The 12,225-nt window shown below is 40.9% G+C and overlaps 1 protein-coding gene across 3 annotated transcripts in view; it reads left to right on the forward strand.

Moving 5' to 3' along the window:
• Positions 1-12,225, forward strand: part of pde2a (phosphodiesterase 2A) — a 176,835-nt gene that overhangs the window by 147,188 nt on the left and 17,422 nt on the right. For all 3 annotated transcript variants that reach the window (XM_085479404.1, XM_085479405.1, XM_085479406.1), the window contains 9 exons: positions 1,648-1,722; positions 1,963-2,004; positions 3,132-3,200; positions 3,289-3,419; positions 8,417-8,528; positions 8,661-8,700; positions 9,222-9,285; positions 9,554-9,635; positions 10,929-11,103. In XM_085479404.1, the coding sequence (XP_085335530.1) occupies positions 1,648-1,722; positions 1,963-2,004; positions 3,132-3,200; positions 3,289-3,419; positions 8,417-8,528; positions 8,661-8,700; positions 9,222-9,285; positions 9,554-9,635; positions 10,929-11,103 (790 nt within the window). The remainder of the gene's footprint in view (positions 1-1,647; positions 1,723-1,962; positions 2,005-3,131; positions 3,201-3,288; positions 3,420-8,416; positions 8,529-8,660; positions 8,701-9,221; positions 9,286-9,553; positions 9,636-10,928; positions 11,104-12,225) is intronic.

Raw genomic sequence — 12,225 nt, forward strand, 5'->3', positions numbered from 1 at the left:
AGAGAAAGTAGAGAAATTTGAAGGTTATGCTGCATCAAATGGACAGAGCTGCAGTCCATCCAAGGAAGTTTGATGGATCCAGGGACGCGATTCTTTACTTCAGAGTTTAGTAAAAGAAAATGTTAACACAGTCTTTTGTCCTCACATGAAAAGGAAAAATAAAACCATCAGCGATTTCAAATCGCGAGCACTGCTGCAACTCATAATCTCATAATAGTCGGAATAATTGCGGCCCTAACATACTCGGAGTTTCAGGTATTCCGAGTATTTTTAATTTAGTTAAAGGAACCAAGTGCTTTCCTTCGACAACTGTTTTTCCTCATTTTCTATTATGTTTCTAAAATGAGAACATGCACTAGCAGGCGGACGCTATCAGATGAACTCATTTACCATTAGCTGCTGTTACCGGCGTCCCTGCGCAGCAGAAATTATAGATGCTGTCTTTGAGGACACGGATAGCAAAGGTTGCTCTGAAAACCAGCGTAAAGCGAGGTGGATATTTCTCTCTGTAAGCGCTTAAGTCAAACCTACCTGACCTTCTGTGCAACTTGTGCTACCCTGGGACCAGCTCAGCGGTGCTGAACAACGGCAGCGCGGCCTGCATCCTTTTATGCCCCTGAATCTGCATTGGACTTTTCTTTTCTTCATCCATCCGTCTCACAGATGAGAGCGAGGGAGAGAGACAGAGGCTGCGGTGGTGCAAAATAGACTGCAGGGCTTTTAAAGATGCATGTTAAATCCGACATGATTTGTTTTTGTCTATTTGTTTATTTTTACAGTTGTAAAAATAATGGGGTGAGGGCACAGGGGAGAGGAGAGGGAAGAGGAGCACGGGATTGTTGCTTCTGAAGAATCGTGGTTTTTTTCGGGTGGGAAGAGCTCGGGGCAGCTCTTATGGTATTAACAGCATTTTGAAAAAGGGGTTGGAGGGGCTTATTATTATATGAGGGTGCAGCAGCGTGCTTTGTGTGCGTGCACATGTGTGTGTGAGAGACTGGGGGGCAAATGTGTTGGCAGTGGCTGCCGTTTATTCCTGTTCTGCTTCTTCTCCATCCAGCTCAGTGGATTACGGAGAAGAATGCTGTGTGAGGAAGCGCTGCTGCATATGTGTGTGTGTGTGTGTGTGTGTGCGTGTATATGTTTGTAGCAGTGTGCGCGCAGGGGCGTGTACGGCTCAGAGTGTATTTTCAGTCTATGAATGTGAATGAAATGTTTTCATCACAGACAGCAGCGGGAAATTGGTTGCAACAGAGCAACAGCTTCAGGGAGCTTGAGCACACACACACACACTTTAATTTACACACACGCAGACACCAAATGTGATTTTCTTCTGTTTGTCCATCTTGGAAAATCACAGCTAACTGCGGGGCTTACGCTGAAAATGTACTTGAATAAATCCCGTCTGTTTAGCGTAATAAAAACCTAATTTCATTCCAGATTTTAATCTACTGCAAAAATCAGTTTGAATTCTCACCACGCCCCGGGAGCAGTCATTTTTCACTGTCCGCCGATTTCTTATCTTATCTCCACGCCTAGGCTACACTCCAAAGAATAGTAAATTGAAGGTTTTAAAACAATCTGAGCGAGTAAAGAGAGATTTCTGTGATTATACGTCAGGACTGATGTCGTGTTTGTGTTCTTCCGCAGTTGCAGCAGCAGACTCGGTCGCAGTGCTGTTGTTTGCTACTGGTCTCTGAGGATAACCACCAGCTATTTTGCCAGGTATACACACAAACGCACACACACAGACACATCTTTATCGCTGTCGTACACATTTGTTTTCATAATCTGTCTTTGAAATACCACACAAAAAACAACATGGACTCACATACTGTTCTCCTCATCCCCACAGACACACACACACACACACACACACACACACACCATGACTCATTTATCAAAGAGCAATTTGAACATTAACATTTGAAGAACTCCTGACCTTTGACATCTCTGACCTTTTAGGTAGTCAGAGACAAAGTCCTGGAAGAGGAGATCAGCTTCCCGGTGAGGCAAAATATCAATGCAATAATTTACTTATTGTTTATTGATTTTCATCTACATTTCATGTTTGTCTCCAATGTTCCCAGTAAAACAGGGGTTTTTTTACCGGTTTGATCGCATTTCCATTAAGTCTTTTATTTTTCCCTTTTACTCATGAATGACCTTCATTTCCTTCGGGGAGCGAGGTTATGTTTTAATAGCTTTTGCATGTGTCTCACTCTGTAAACACAATAGCTCAAAATGCTTTGAATGAATTCTGAAAAATTTGTACATACACCCATCATGGTCTTCAAGGTCAATTTAATTATTAACACTCAAAAACTGACAAAAAACCTTATAACTTAGAAACTATGATTCTTGCAAGTGTGCTGTGAATTTAAAATATGTCATATTTGACCTCTGACCTCTTTCAATCCAATTATATTCAGTTTTATCACAACAACAGTTGCTTAAAGACGCTTTATATTGTAAGGTAAAGAAATTACAATGATACAAAATAGCTCTTCGAGATCAATCGCAATCGTTTTTCCTTAAATTATTTGTGGTGAGCTGCCTCGGCTGAGGTTTGCGCTCTCTGAGTGCTTCTTGTTCGTTATGTGGTCTGTTAAGCTGAGGTGTGGATTTCAGGGATGTCTTCTCCAATTTTTAATAAACAGAATTATGATGCAAGTGTTGCAACCCTGCGTGTAGTTTCTTTTTTTTCTTTTTTTTCGAGTGTCATGATAGAATAAGCCTCCCACGTGTAATCACTTATAATCCTCAGCAGGAGTTATAATTAAGAAATTTGGTGAGGGCCAGTAATGACATCCTTTGGGTGGCTTGCACTCTCCTGTCTCTGGCTGCAGTGCTTGTGTAGCATATTTAACAGGCTTTCCATTATCGTGTGAATAGACTGCGTGCCCCAGCCTAAATGATGTGTGAAATCTCGATAATAGCCGGTGAAGAGAGAAATCAAGACACAAGAAAAAAAACTTAAGTGGCTGTATGTGCTGTTTAGCAGTGGTAATAAGCTTCACTGACAATAAACAAGCTTTTTTATATCTATTTTACCCTCATTATACTGGTTTTATTTACTTTCCGTGTGCTCATCTTGTCTTTATTATCTCCTTGTTTTTCTTACTTCTGTGCAGCTGATGTTTGGACGTTTTGGTCAGGTTGTCGAGAAGAAGAAGTCAATTACTCTTCAAGACATCAGTGCTGTAAGAGATCTATCTATTTATGCATCTATCTATCTGCCTGCATCACTGTAACTAATCTGTTTGTCTTTTCTGCCTGCTACCATGGCAGGAGGAGCGCAGGCAACTGTCCAGTATGTTGGGCTGTGAGATTTCCTCCATGCTTTGTGTGCCTGTGGTCAGCAGGGCTACAGGTCAGGTGGTGGCACTAGCGTGCGCGTTCAACAAGGAGGGCGGGAAAAGGTACGTCCTCGCTTTGAGTTGTTTCTTTTTGGTTTGTTTTTCTGTTTAATGCTGAGAAGACCACACGGCACTCGCTGAAATCGCGTTTGGACCTCCCAGCTGTTCAGAAATCACTCCGGCGTTGATGGCTTAATGCCGAAAAAACTTTTTTGAAATTACTCGGCTGTCAGTCCAAAAGTGATTTGGCTTTTCCTAATGCCACAACTGCTGACTCATGGTAGATGCAAAGATTTATCTGACAGCAGCTTACAGTAATGTCGGGATGGGGCCTGATTAGTTGCGCCTTACAGCTCAGATTTGTTGAGGTTATAGTAGCAGAGACTGCACTGCTGTTTCCACTAAGATCTGCAGCTTACCAGCAGGTTGTGCTTTGTGTTGGCCATGAACAGATGCAGGGGAAGGACTGAGATGCAAAAGCAGCCCTGGAGTTTAACCTAGAGTAGCCCAGAAATACTTGTGCAGGGCTGACATTCATACGGGATTTTTTGCTGATAGCAGAGTGTCTGTTTAAAGACACATGTCAGAAATGTGAGTGTAATGACAGGTTCCAAAAGTGTGTGCAAAAAGACAGAATAATGGAAAGGTAAGGATAGGCTAGCAGAAATGATATCACTCAGACCAGTGATAGGCACGGCAACGTGTGACACATGCACATGCTGCTACAGCTTTACAATTAAATATATATAATACTCTCATGCATCAGTATAACACAAAGAGGCTATTTCATGTTTTCCAGCACAGGATGCTATTGAGCAAATACAGTCATGGTTAAAAGAAAGTATACTCTCTTAAGGCTTTAAATATCAGAGCAAAGCATCATCTGGTCCTTAGCGGGTGTAAAAATGAGGTAAATGCAACTCCAACACATCACATACGTCATATATCATCACCAAAAACTAAGCACACCCTTACAGCTTCCATAAGAAGCAGGAGGATAAGAGGACAGGTATGTACTTCATTAACAAATCAGTCCATCATTGTACAGTGTGAAAGATCATTCACAAGTGGAAAACATTTGAGACAGCTGACAATCACCCCAGGATCGGACGTCCCAGCAAATTACACCAAAGTCACTCCCTGTTATGCTCGGACGAACTGCAAAAAACAAAGTGGTACATCCCTGACTTTACAGGTTAGCATGTTAAAAGTTCAGTAAAGACTGAACAAGTCTTTGGGAGGGTAGCCGGGAGAAAATCTTTTCTCTCTTAACCCTCTCAGGCTCAAATTAAACTTTTTGTTGCTAATGCACAACCAAGTCCTGCAGTGGTACTTCTCAGTATGTATGTGGGGTAATCAGGTTGTTAGTTTTTAACTGTTGCAAATCGGCAACGCCTGCCTTGAGAGGGCTAATAGCACGTGGCAGCACAGCTGAGGTTTGCCAAGTTACACAAGACTTCTGGACTAATGTCCTTCAGACAGATGAGACCAAAGTGGAGATTTTTGACCATATTATACTATATATCCCACTGTCATCAAGGGGGTGGTGATTTGTGCTTGTTTTGCAGCCACAGCACCTGGGCAGCTTGCAGTCTTTTAGTCGACCATGAACTTCTCTGTGTTCCAAACTTTTTTAGAGTCAAACGTGAATTCATCTGTCTGACAGATAAAGCTTGACTCAAACTCGATCATGCGACAGGAAAATGATCCTTCGTACAGAATGACTAGAAAAGAAAAGAATCAAGGTGTCGAACTCCAGACCTGACTGATGTGCTGTGGTAGGAAATTCAGAGAGCTATGCTTAACAAATCAAACCAAATCAGCTAAAGCAATATTTTAAAGAAGAGTGGGTCAGAATTCCTCCACAATGATGTGAGGAAATGATGAAGTAATACAGAAAATGTAGCTTTGAGTTATTGCACCTAAAGGTGGAAGCAGCTTGTAGGGTGTATTTTTTCACACATTGCTACTGCATTTTGGTGCAGTGTAATATGTTATGTGCTGTAGTTCCGTTTACCTCATTTTAAGACCTGCTAAGGACCAGCTGATTTTTATTATCTCCTGATATGTAAAACCTGAAAGAGGGTGTGCTTTCTTTTTACCTTTTTAACTGTGGAGAAAAACAATTCGCAGATCATCTGCAATTTGTCTCGTCTGTCCATCTCTTATAGATGTGTTATAGCAAATCTTCTTACCTATTTGAATAACAATCTCCAAAATATTCGCAGATATATTGTATTTCTCAAAACATATGAATAAATGAATAAAATAAACATCCCTCCCATCCATTGGCTACAAAACTAGGCTGCTTACATTGTTTTATTCCTTTTCAAGTTACCTATTAAAGCTTCTTAGTCATTTTCCAGCCAAGCACCAGATTTGTGCACAGGCTGTATGGATTCACAAATCACACGGAGCTGCACAGATGCCTGCTGCTGATACGTGAAATCAGGATATTTTAGGTTAGTTCAAGCAGAAACTGTTGGTGATGCCGAGTGTCTGTGCAGAGAGCACACAAGGGAAACAATGCTGATTATTAACAGTCTGCCATCTGAGTCTGAGCTGAACTGATCTTCAGGTATTTACTGATGATTTGCAAGAAAACCCTGTATATGTTTTTGTTAGAAGTCAAGGCCTCACCTGTCCCTCATTCTGCATGGCTGTTTGTCATCACTCTTGCGAATCCCTACTCGGCAGTGCTTCTTGCTTAAAAGTCTTGCAAAAGTATGCAGCTGTCATTTATTGGGCAAGAAGACCCGCTAACTCATCAGGTTGTTAATATGACTCCATCAACAATGCACACCCATCTTTCACTGCAAGGGCTGATGCTTACAAAACGTACCATTATAACCCAGTGTGACACAGTTTTACACGGATAATTTAAGTCTGGGTCCCGCTCCGTGTCACTGGCAGATGTGGAAAGTCCGTCATTTGACAGAGTGACCGCCCCCAAACATGTACCACAGCACTTTTTGAGCTTGAGCTCTAATGTGTGTGTGTGTGTCCAGATGGCTGCGATGAGGATGACAGTGTGAGGATCTAGCGTCAGGTCATGAGCCTAAAAGCAGCAGGAGGCTTTGCTGCCTGGTTTGGCGCTATGTTTTGGCATGCGTGTGTATGTATTTGGTTGTGTGTGTGTGTGTTGCCCAGAGCAATGCTGCTATCTCCTGAATGCAGAAGTCTGTAAACTTGCACTCCAGCTGTTTGTCTCTGTGTTTGTCTAAGAAACTGGGAAAGTTTTTTTGTGTATTGTATGATTTCCACACACGTGCAGACACTCTCACGCAGTCCCGTGTTTGTACTCCCTCCCTCTCTCTCTCTCTCTCTCTCTCTCTCTCTGTCAAGATTGTGAGAGATGAGAAGGGATCATGTCCTATAATTTCTCCCTCTGCCAGTGGCACAAATGATAGAGCTTGCATCTCATTACCATAGTAACAGCAGCAGGATTATGGTCTCAGCTGTGCATATAATGTGATGAATATCCTGTTCTGTGAGCACAATCATCCAGATTTTAGAAGAGCCGTATATCTCGAAGGTGCATCGCCTCATTATAGATATTGTCTGATCATATTCACGGTGTCCTCTTCACCCGTGACACCGGTGTATAACAACATATTGTGACACTGGTAACAGGTCCGTATCTCAGATTTAGTGGCGGCAGGAAAAAGAAGCAGCTTGAGAATGAGCAGAAGCACATTGTTAGAAGGAGACAATAGAGACACTGTTTTTTTTTATTTACACTCAGATATATTGTTCTTTTGACAATTAGGCTGAGTGATGGTTTGTTTCTAAGTGATGGCAGGATTTTTAACTGCTCCAGTCCAGTGTCACAGAAGACATGCACCTTCTGGTCTTTGGAGGTGGACTCCCACAGGCTGTTGATCATTTTCTATCACAGCTTCAAATAACTGGCGTCTGCCACCAAAAAATATTTTCCACTCTCTTTATTCTGACTCCTCTGAATCTCTGAATGTCACTCGTAAAGATTTGTAGGACACTTGTTGAAGTTAAAGTGAGCCTGACAGGCTTTTTTTCAGGCTCCAACCTCTTTTGCTTAGATTCCTCTGAGGCCTCCAAGCGGAGGGCAAGAACACCTTGAAGCAATATACAATATACCCTGATATCTGCACAATAATATGCCACTGCCCTCTGTAGGCAAACACAGACAACTACAAGCATGAATGTGGTCAATGGTGTTGCTGTCAGTTTTGCCTTCACTTGTTGCCTGCACAGAGTTGTAAGTCTTTGTCGTAGTTAGCCAAGAGTAGAGACTGTTGTCTTTTCCACCTTCCTGTGTGTGAAGGTAATTATTGAGGTTTCTTATTTACTTTTTTTGCATGATTTTAGTTTTGGAAAAATGTCTCAAGTAAGAGCGTGTTCATGTTTTTATGACAAAACAGATTATTTAAATGGTTCTGATATACAGTATTGTACAAAAGTCTTTATTTAGTTTTTATATGTTAGTAGGAATATGGAAAATAGAAAATGGAAATGGGAAAAAAACAGCTCTTTGGCAATTTGATGCCTGTCAAAATGTGTTATCTTTGTTTTTCTGGCAGGCTGCTAATAAGAAAGTACCTAAAGATACCATTTAAAATTGGTTCATTGCTAAGTTGTCTGTTGCATGTAGACAGTACACAGGTTAATCTGTTGGATTAGGTATGCTTGAATGATTCATAGGTCATTGTGTAGTGACTAAAGCAGAAAACATTCCTCCTAAAATGTTCAGGTACAAAGACTGGACTAAAAATAAGTGAAAAAGCAACCAATGTCCTAAGAAAAACTGAAAGACCTTCAGGAAACCCGGAGAACTACTTATCAAGGGCATTTTAAAAAGTTATTAGAAAGTCTGGATCCTGGGAAGCAAATTATGAAGAAATAAAAGGTGGCTCAAGACTTTTGCACACTGCTCTATTTACATATCTGCAGTTGGATAGTTTAATTACAAGATTTCATTTGTAAGCCATTTCATAAATGGGAAATGTTTCATAGCAGTGCAAAATCCAGATTTGTTATAGCCAGGCTTTTACCCTTTACTCTGTGTGTGTTCCCTATTGCAGACACACCGAGGTAGATGAACATGCCATCCAGCACTGTTTCTGCTACACTTCAACAGTCCTCACTTCAACTTTGGCCTTCCAGAAAGAGCAGAAGCTCAAAGTGGAGTGCCAGGTACTGCACATGCACACGGACACACACAAAAACACACACCCATCCAGTCATATTCTCACATATGCCGTATGCATAAATATACATGAAGTTGCCCTTTGAAGAGCTATTTGTGTTCGCTGTTTCTCTTTATAGGCGCTCTTGCAAGTGGCCAAAAATCTCTTTACACATTTGGGTAAGTCTTCTCTCCTCCGTCTGTCCATCCATGTGTCTGTCAAGTGTGAAGCAAGACCAGTGTGGTGCAATTTGCATTAATTGAAGTGATCACCTTGTGAAACAAATGGTGCACATAATTGAATGAGATATTAGCGACCCTTAAGGTGATCATTGTCATAAAATCAAAAGGGCATTGAAAATTATGGGTCCACCTTTCTTTCCTATAATTTCCATCTATCTGTGGAGGTATTTCCATTCTTATCGAGCTGTAAGCACTGATGGCATCGTGATTGCAGGTACAAAAATTGATCTGTTGGTAGAGCAAATTGCCTCTCACTGTACTGAAGCGTTGATTACAAAAGCTCTTATCAGCTTGTGTGGCGGATCCACCGGTACTCGTACTGTAATCTCTGTTTCTGTCTATCTGGGTTTTGCTGTGTCCCCTTATAATTTCCTCTGTTTTCCATTTAATTCCCTCTCTCATCCTTCTTTTTTTCTCTCGTTCTCCCCCCGTCCTCTCTGTCTCTCTGATTCTTTCAGATGATGTGTCAGTGCTGTTACAGGAAATTATAGTGGAGGCCAGGAACCTCAGTGATGCAGAGATGTAAGCCCTCTGATTCATCTTCAAAGGGATTTATCAGTGTGCGTGTATGAAAGACAGAAAGAGTGTGTGCATGTGTGTCTGTGCATAGTGTGAATGTCTTTATCTCCATTTGCAAAGGCTATCTAGGCAATTTGTTCTTAACTGACTTGCGTCATTTAATAAGTTACAAAATGACCTGAGATGAAACGAGATAAAACTCTCTAATGTTCTCAGCTGTGCTCCGTTCTGTCTCTTACCCCTCGAAATCTGACGTTCACTGTTTCTGCAGCTGTTCGGTGTTCCTGCTGGATCGTGTGAGCCATGAGCTGGTGGCAAAGGTGTTTGATGGTGGTGTGGTCAGTGAGGAGGAGGTACGGCAAACAAGCATTTAATTTAACACACATATAAACACTTAGCATGACTGTGCTGACAGTGCACAGCTGCACCGTGGCCTAATGGTCTAAGATTTATGGAGACTTTTTTGGCTGTCTTGAATTTGGCAACAGGGAGTAACAGGAAATTATAACAGGGAGAATTATCAAAGTACACTGAACAAATATCTACATACTGGAATAATAATGATAATAATAAACTTTATTGCATCACAGGAAAAAAGTTAAACATCTAAAAAGAAAAAAAGGCCAAATAACAACAAGACAAATAATAAGAAATACAGGAATACTAAAACCAACATTGTGACATTCATAAAAACTTTACGATTAAAAAATGGTTTAAAAGATTCAAAAGGTTCTGATGTCATTCCGATCACAATTGGAGCTCTGACGGATGAGGCCCGCTAACCTTTCTTTACAAGAGACCTCAGGATAACCAGCAGAACCTCATTCACTGGTATCAGTTAGTGCCCAGGCACATAGATGTTAATGAGTCCTTCATGTAATTCAAACCATTAAAAGCTTTAAAGTAATTAGAATCAGTCTTTTGAATGATACGGTGGAGAGGCAGCATATATATTGAAAGCAAAAGTGGGCCAAGCATAGAGCCTTGAGGAACACCACAATAAAATGAGAGCATTTAGCATCCCATCACTAAACACACACTTAATGAAACCTGACAGACACATATTTGTTAATTAGACAAGATGAAATCAAATGAAACCGTTCTTATTGAGTTCAGTGATGGCAGCGGGGACAAAGCTGTTTTTATAACACTTTGTCCTGCATCTTGGAACTAGAAAGCTCCGTCCCCAGGGAAGAAGCTGAGATTCACCCTGTAGAGGATGGGAACCATTATTAAGAATTGATAAAGCCATCCGTTGTTCCTGTTTAGTGTACAGGGAGGCTAAACAGGGCTGTGACTCACCTATCAGACGACTGGACCATCTCACTATCCAATTCAGTCAGATTTTCTCTGCAACAGAGGTCTGACCGAACCATGCCACCAAACAAAAAGATAAAACAGACTCAATAAAAGGACGATAAAACGAAGTTAAATTGTTCAGTCAATGTGGAAATGAGCAAGTTTCCTAAGGCAGTAAAGGCACTTGTAACCCTTTTTCCAGACCAATTTGTAATTCTCATCAAAATTCAGGTTTTCATTGATTATGGTTCCAAGATATTTATATGATTACACTTGCTGATTGTCTCCCTATCCTGTGAGCTGTTAAGTAAAGACAAAACTGTGTGTGTCTTCGTGTCTGAGCACAGAATGAGTTTCGCATCCCAGCCGATCAGGGCATTGCCGGCCACGTGGCGACAACTGGTCAGATTTTGAACATTAAGGACGCCTACTCTCATCCTCTTTTCTATCGTGGGGTGGATGACAGCACGGGCTTCAGGACTCGCAACATCCTCTGCTTCCCCATCAAAGATGAGAATAACGGTAACAATGCATGAACACACACATTTGGACTTTTCATTTCATACCAGTGAGTTCAACACAAAGGGATTTCCTGATGAAATCATGCAAAATATACAACCTTGTGTACCAAAAAGTGGGAACTATGTGTAAAATGTTGATAAAAGCAGAATGCAGAACATTTTTATGTAATTCAATTTGACAACAGCTCAAAGCCTGTTTGAAATTGGAGGTTAGCAGCACATTTCAAAACAGTTCAGGCAAGAGGATCAAAAGCCTTAAACATAATGTAATGCTAAAAACAAGACACCTGGCAGAACAGCTCACATCTCATTAGGGTAATTAGTAACAGGACTGTGTCTAACAAAAAAACATCCCAAAGAGTCTTTTACAAGTAAATATGGGGAGGGTCTCAACACTCAGGGAAGGGCAAATTATTCCAGAGAATTTGGGGAATTTGTCACATACAGTGATTAATATAATTAAAAGATGCAGGGAATTGAGGCAAAGCTCTTTTTGCAGAGGACAAGACTTTAACCATTACTGAGTAGCTCTGGTCTGCTGGCCTCTGGCAACACTGCATTAAACATGTACGTGATTCTGTAGTGAATATTACTACACATGATCAGGACGGCTTCTGTAAACCAGCAAATGCAAACCATCAGAGCATCCAAGTTAAAGCTCTGTGACGCAAAGAAAAAAAGTTAAGAGAGGCTGACGTGAAACCTCTCCTTTGGTATGAAAATATTTTTGGAGATCATGTACATGGATGTTATCAGTGAACAGTTCAAAAACCAATACCTTTACTGGAAAAGGGGGCGCATTCGCGTGCACTGTGTAGGCAACGTACACATCTATAAAGGAACTTTTAATTATGAAGGGTAAATATCAATATGAAGCAACATTTACTGCCATTTAGACATGTTTTCAGGGAAATCTTTGATTATTTCAGTATAAAAAACCAAAAAAAACATTTTGGACATTTTCCAAGAGCGACAATAAAAGAGAGCAGGTGCTGAACTGGTCCCCGAGACCAGCATTATTTCACAAGAAACCCAACAAACAAGAAGAACTGTAATAGATGTCGTGCAAAAACAGAGAAGTATCTTCTCTGAGACTTGTATAAAAGCTAAGCAACTTACACCA

The sequence above is a fragment of the Copadichromis virginalis genome, linkage group LG14 (assembly GCF_057382275.1).
Source record: "Copadichromis virginalis isolate Kocher_CV1m ecotype Utaka linkage group LG14, C_Virginalis_male_GT1.1, whole genome shotgun sequence".
NCBI classification, from domain to species: domain Eukaryota; kingdom Metazoa; phylum Chordata; class Actinopteri; order Cichliformes; family Cichlidae; genus Copadichromis; species Copadichromis virginalis.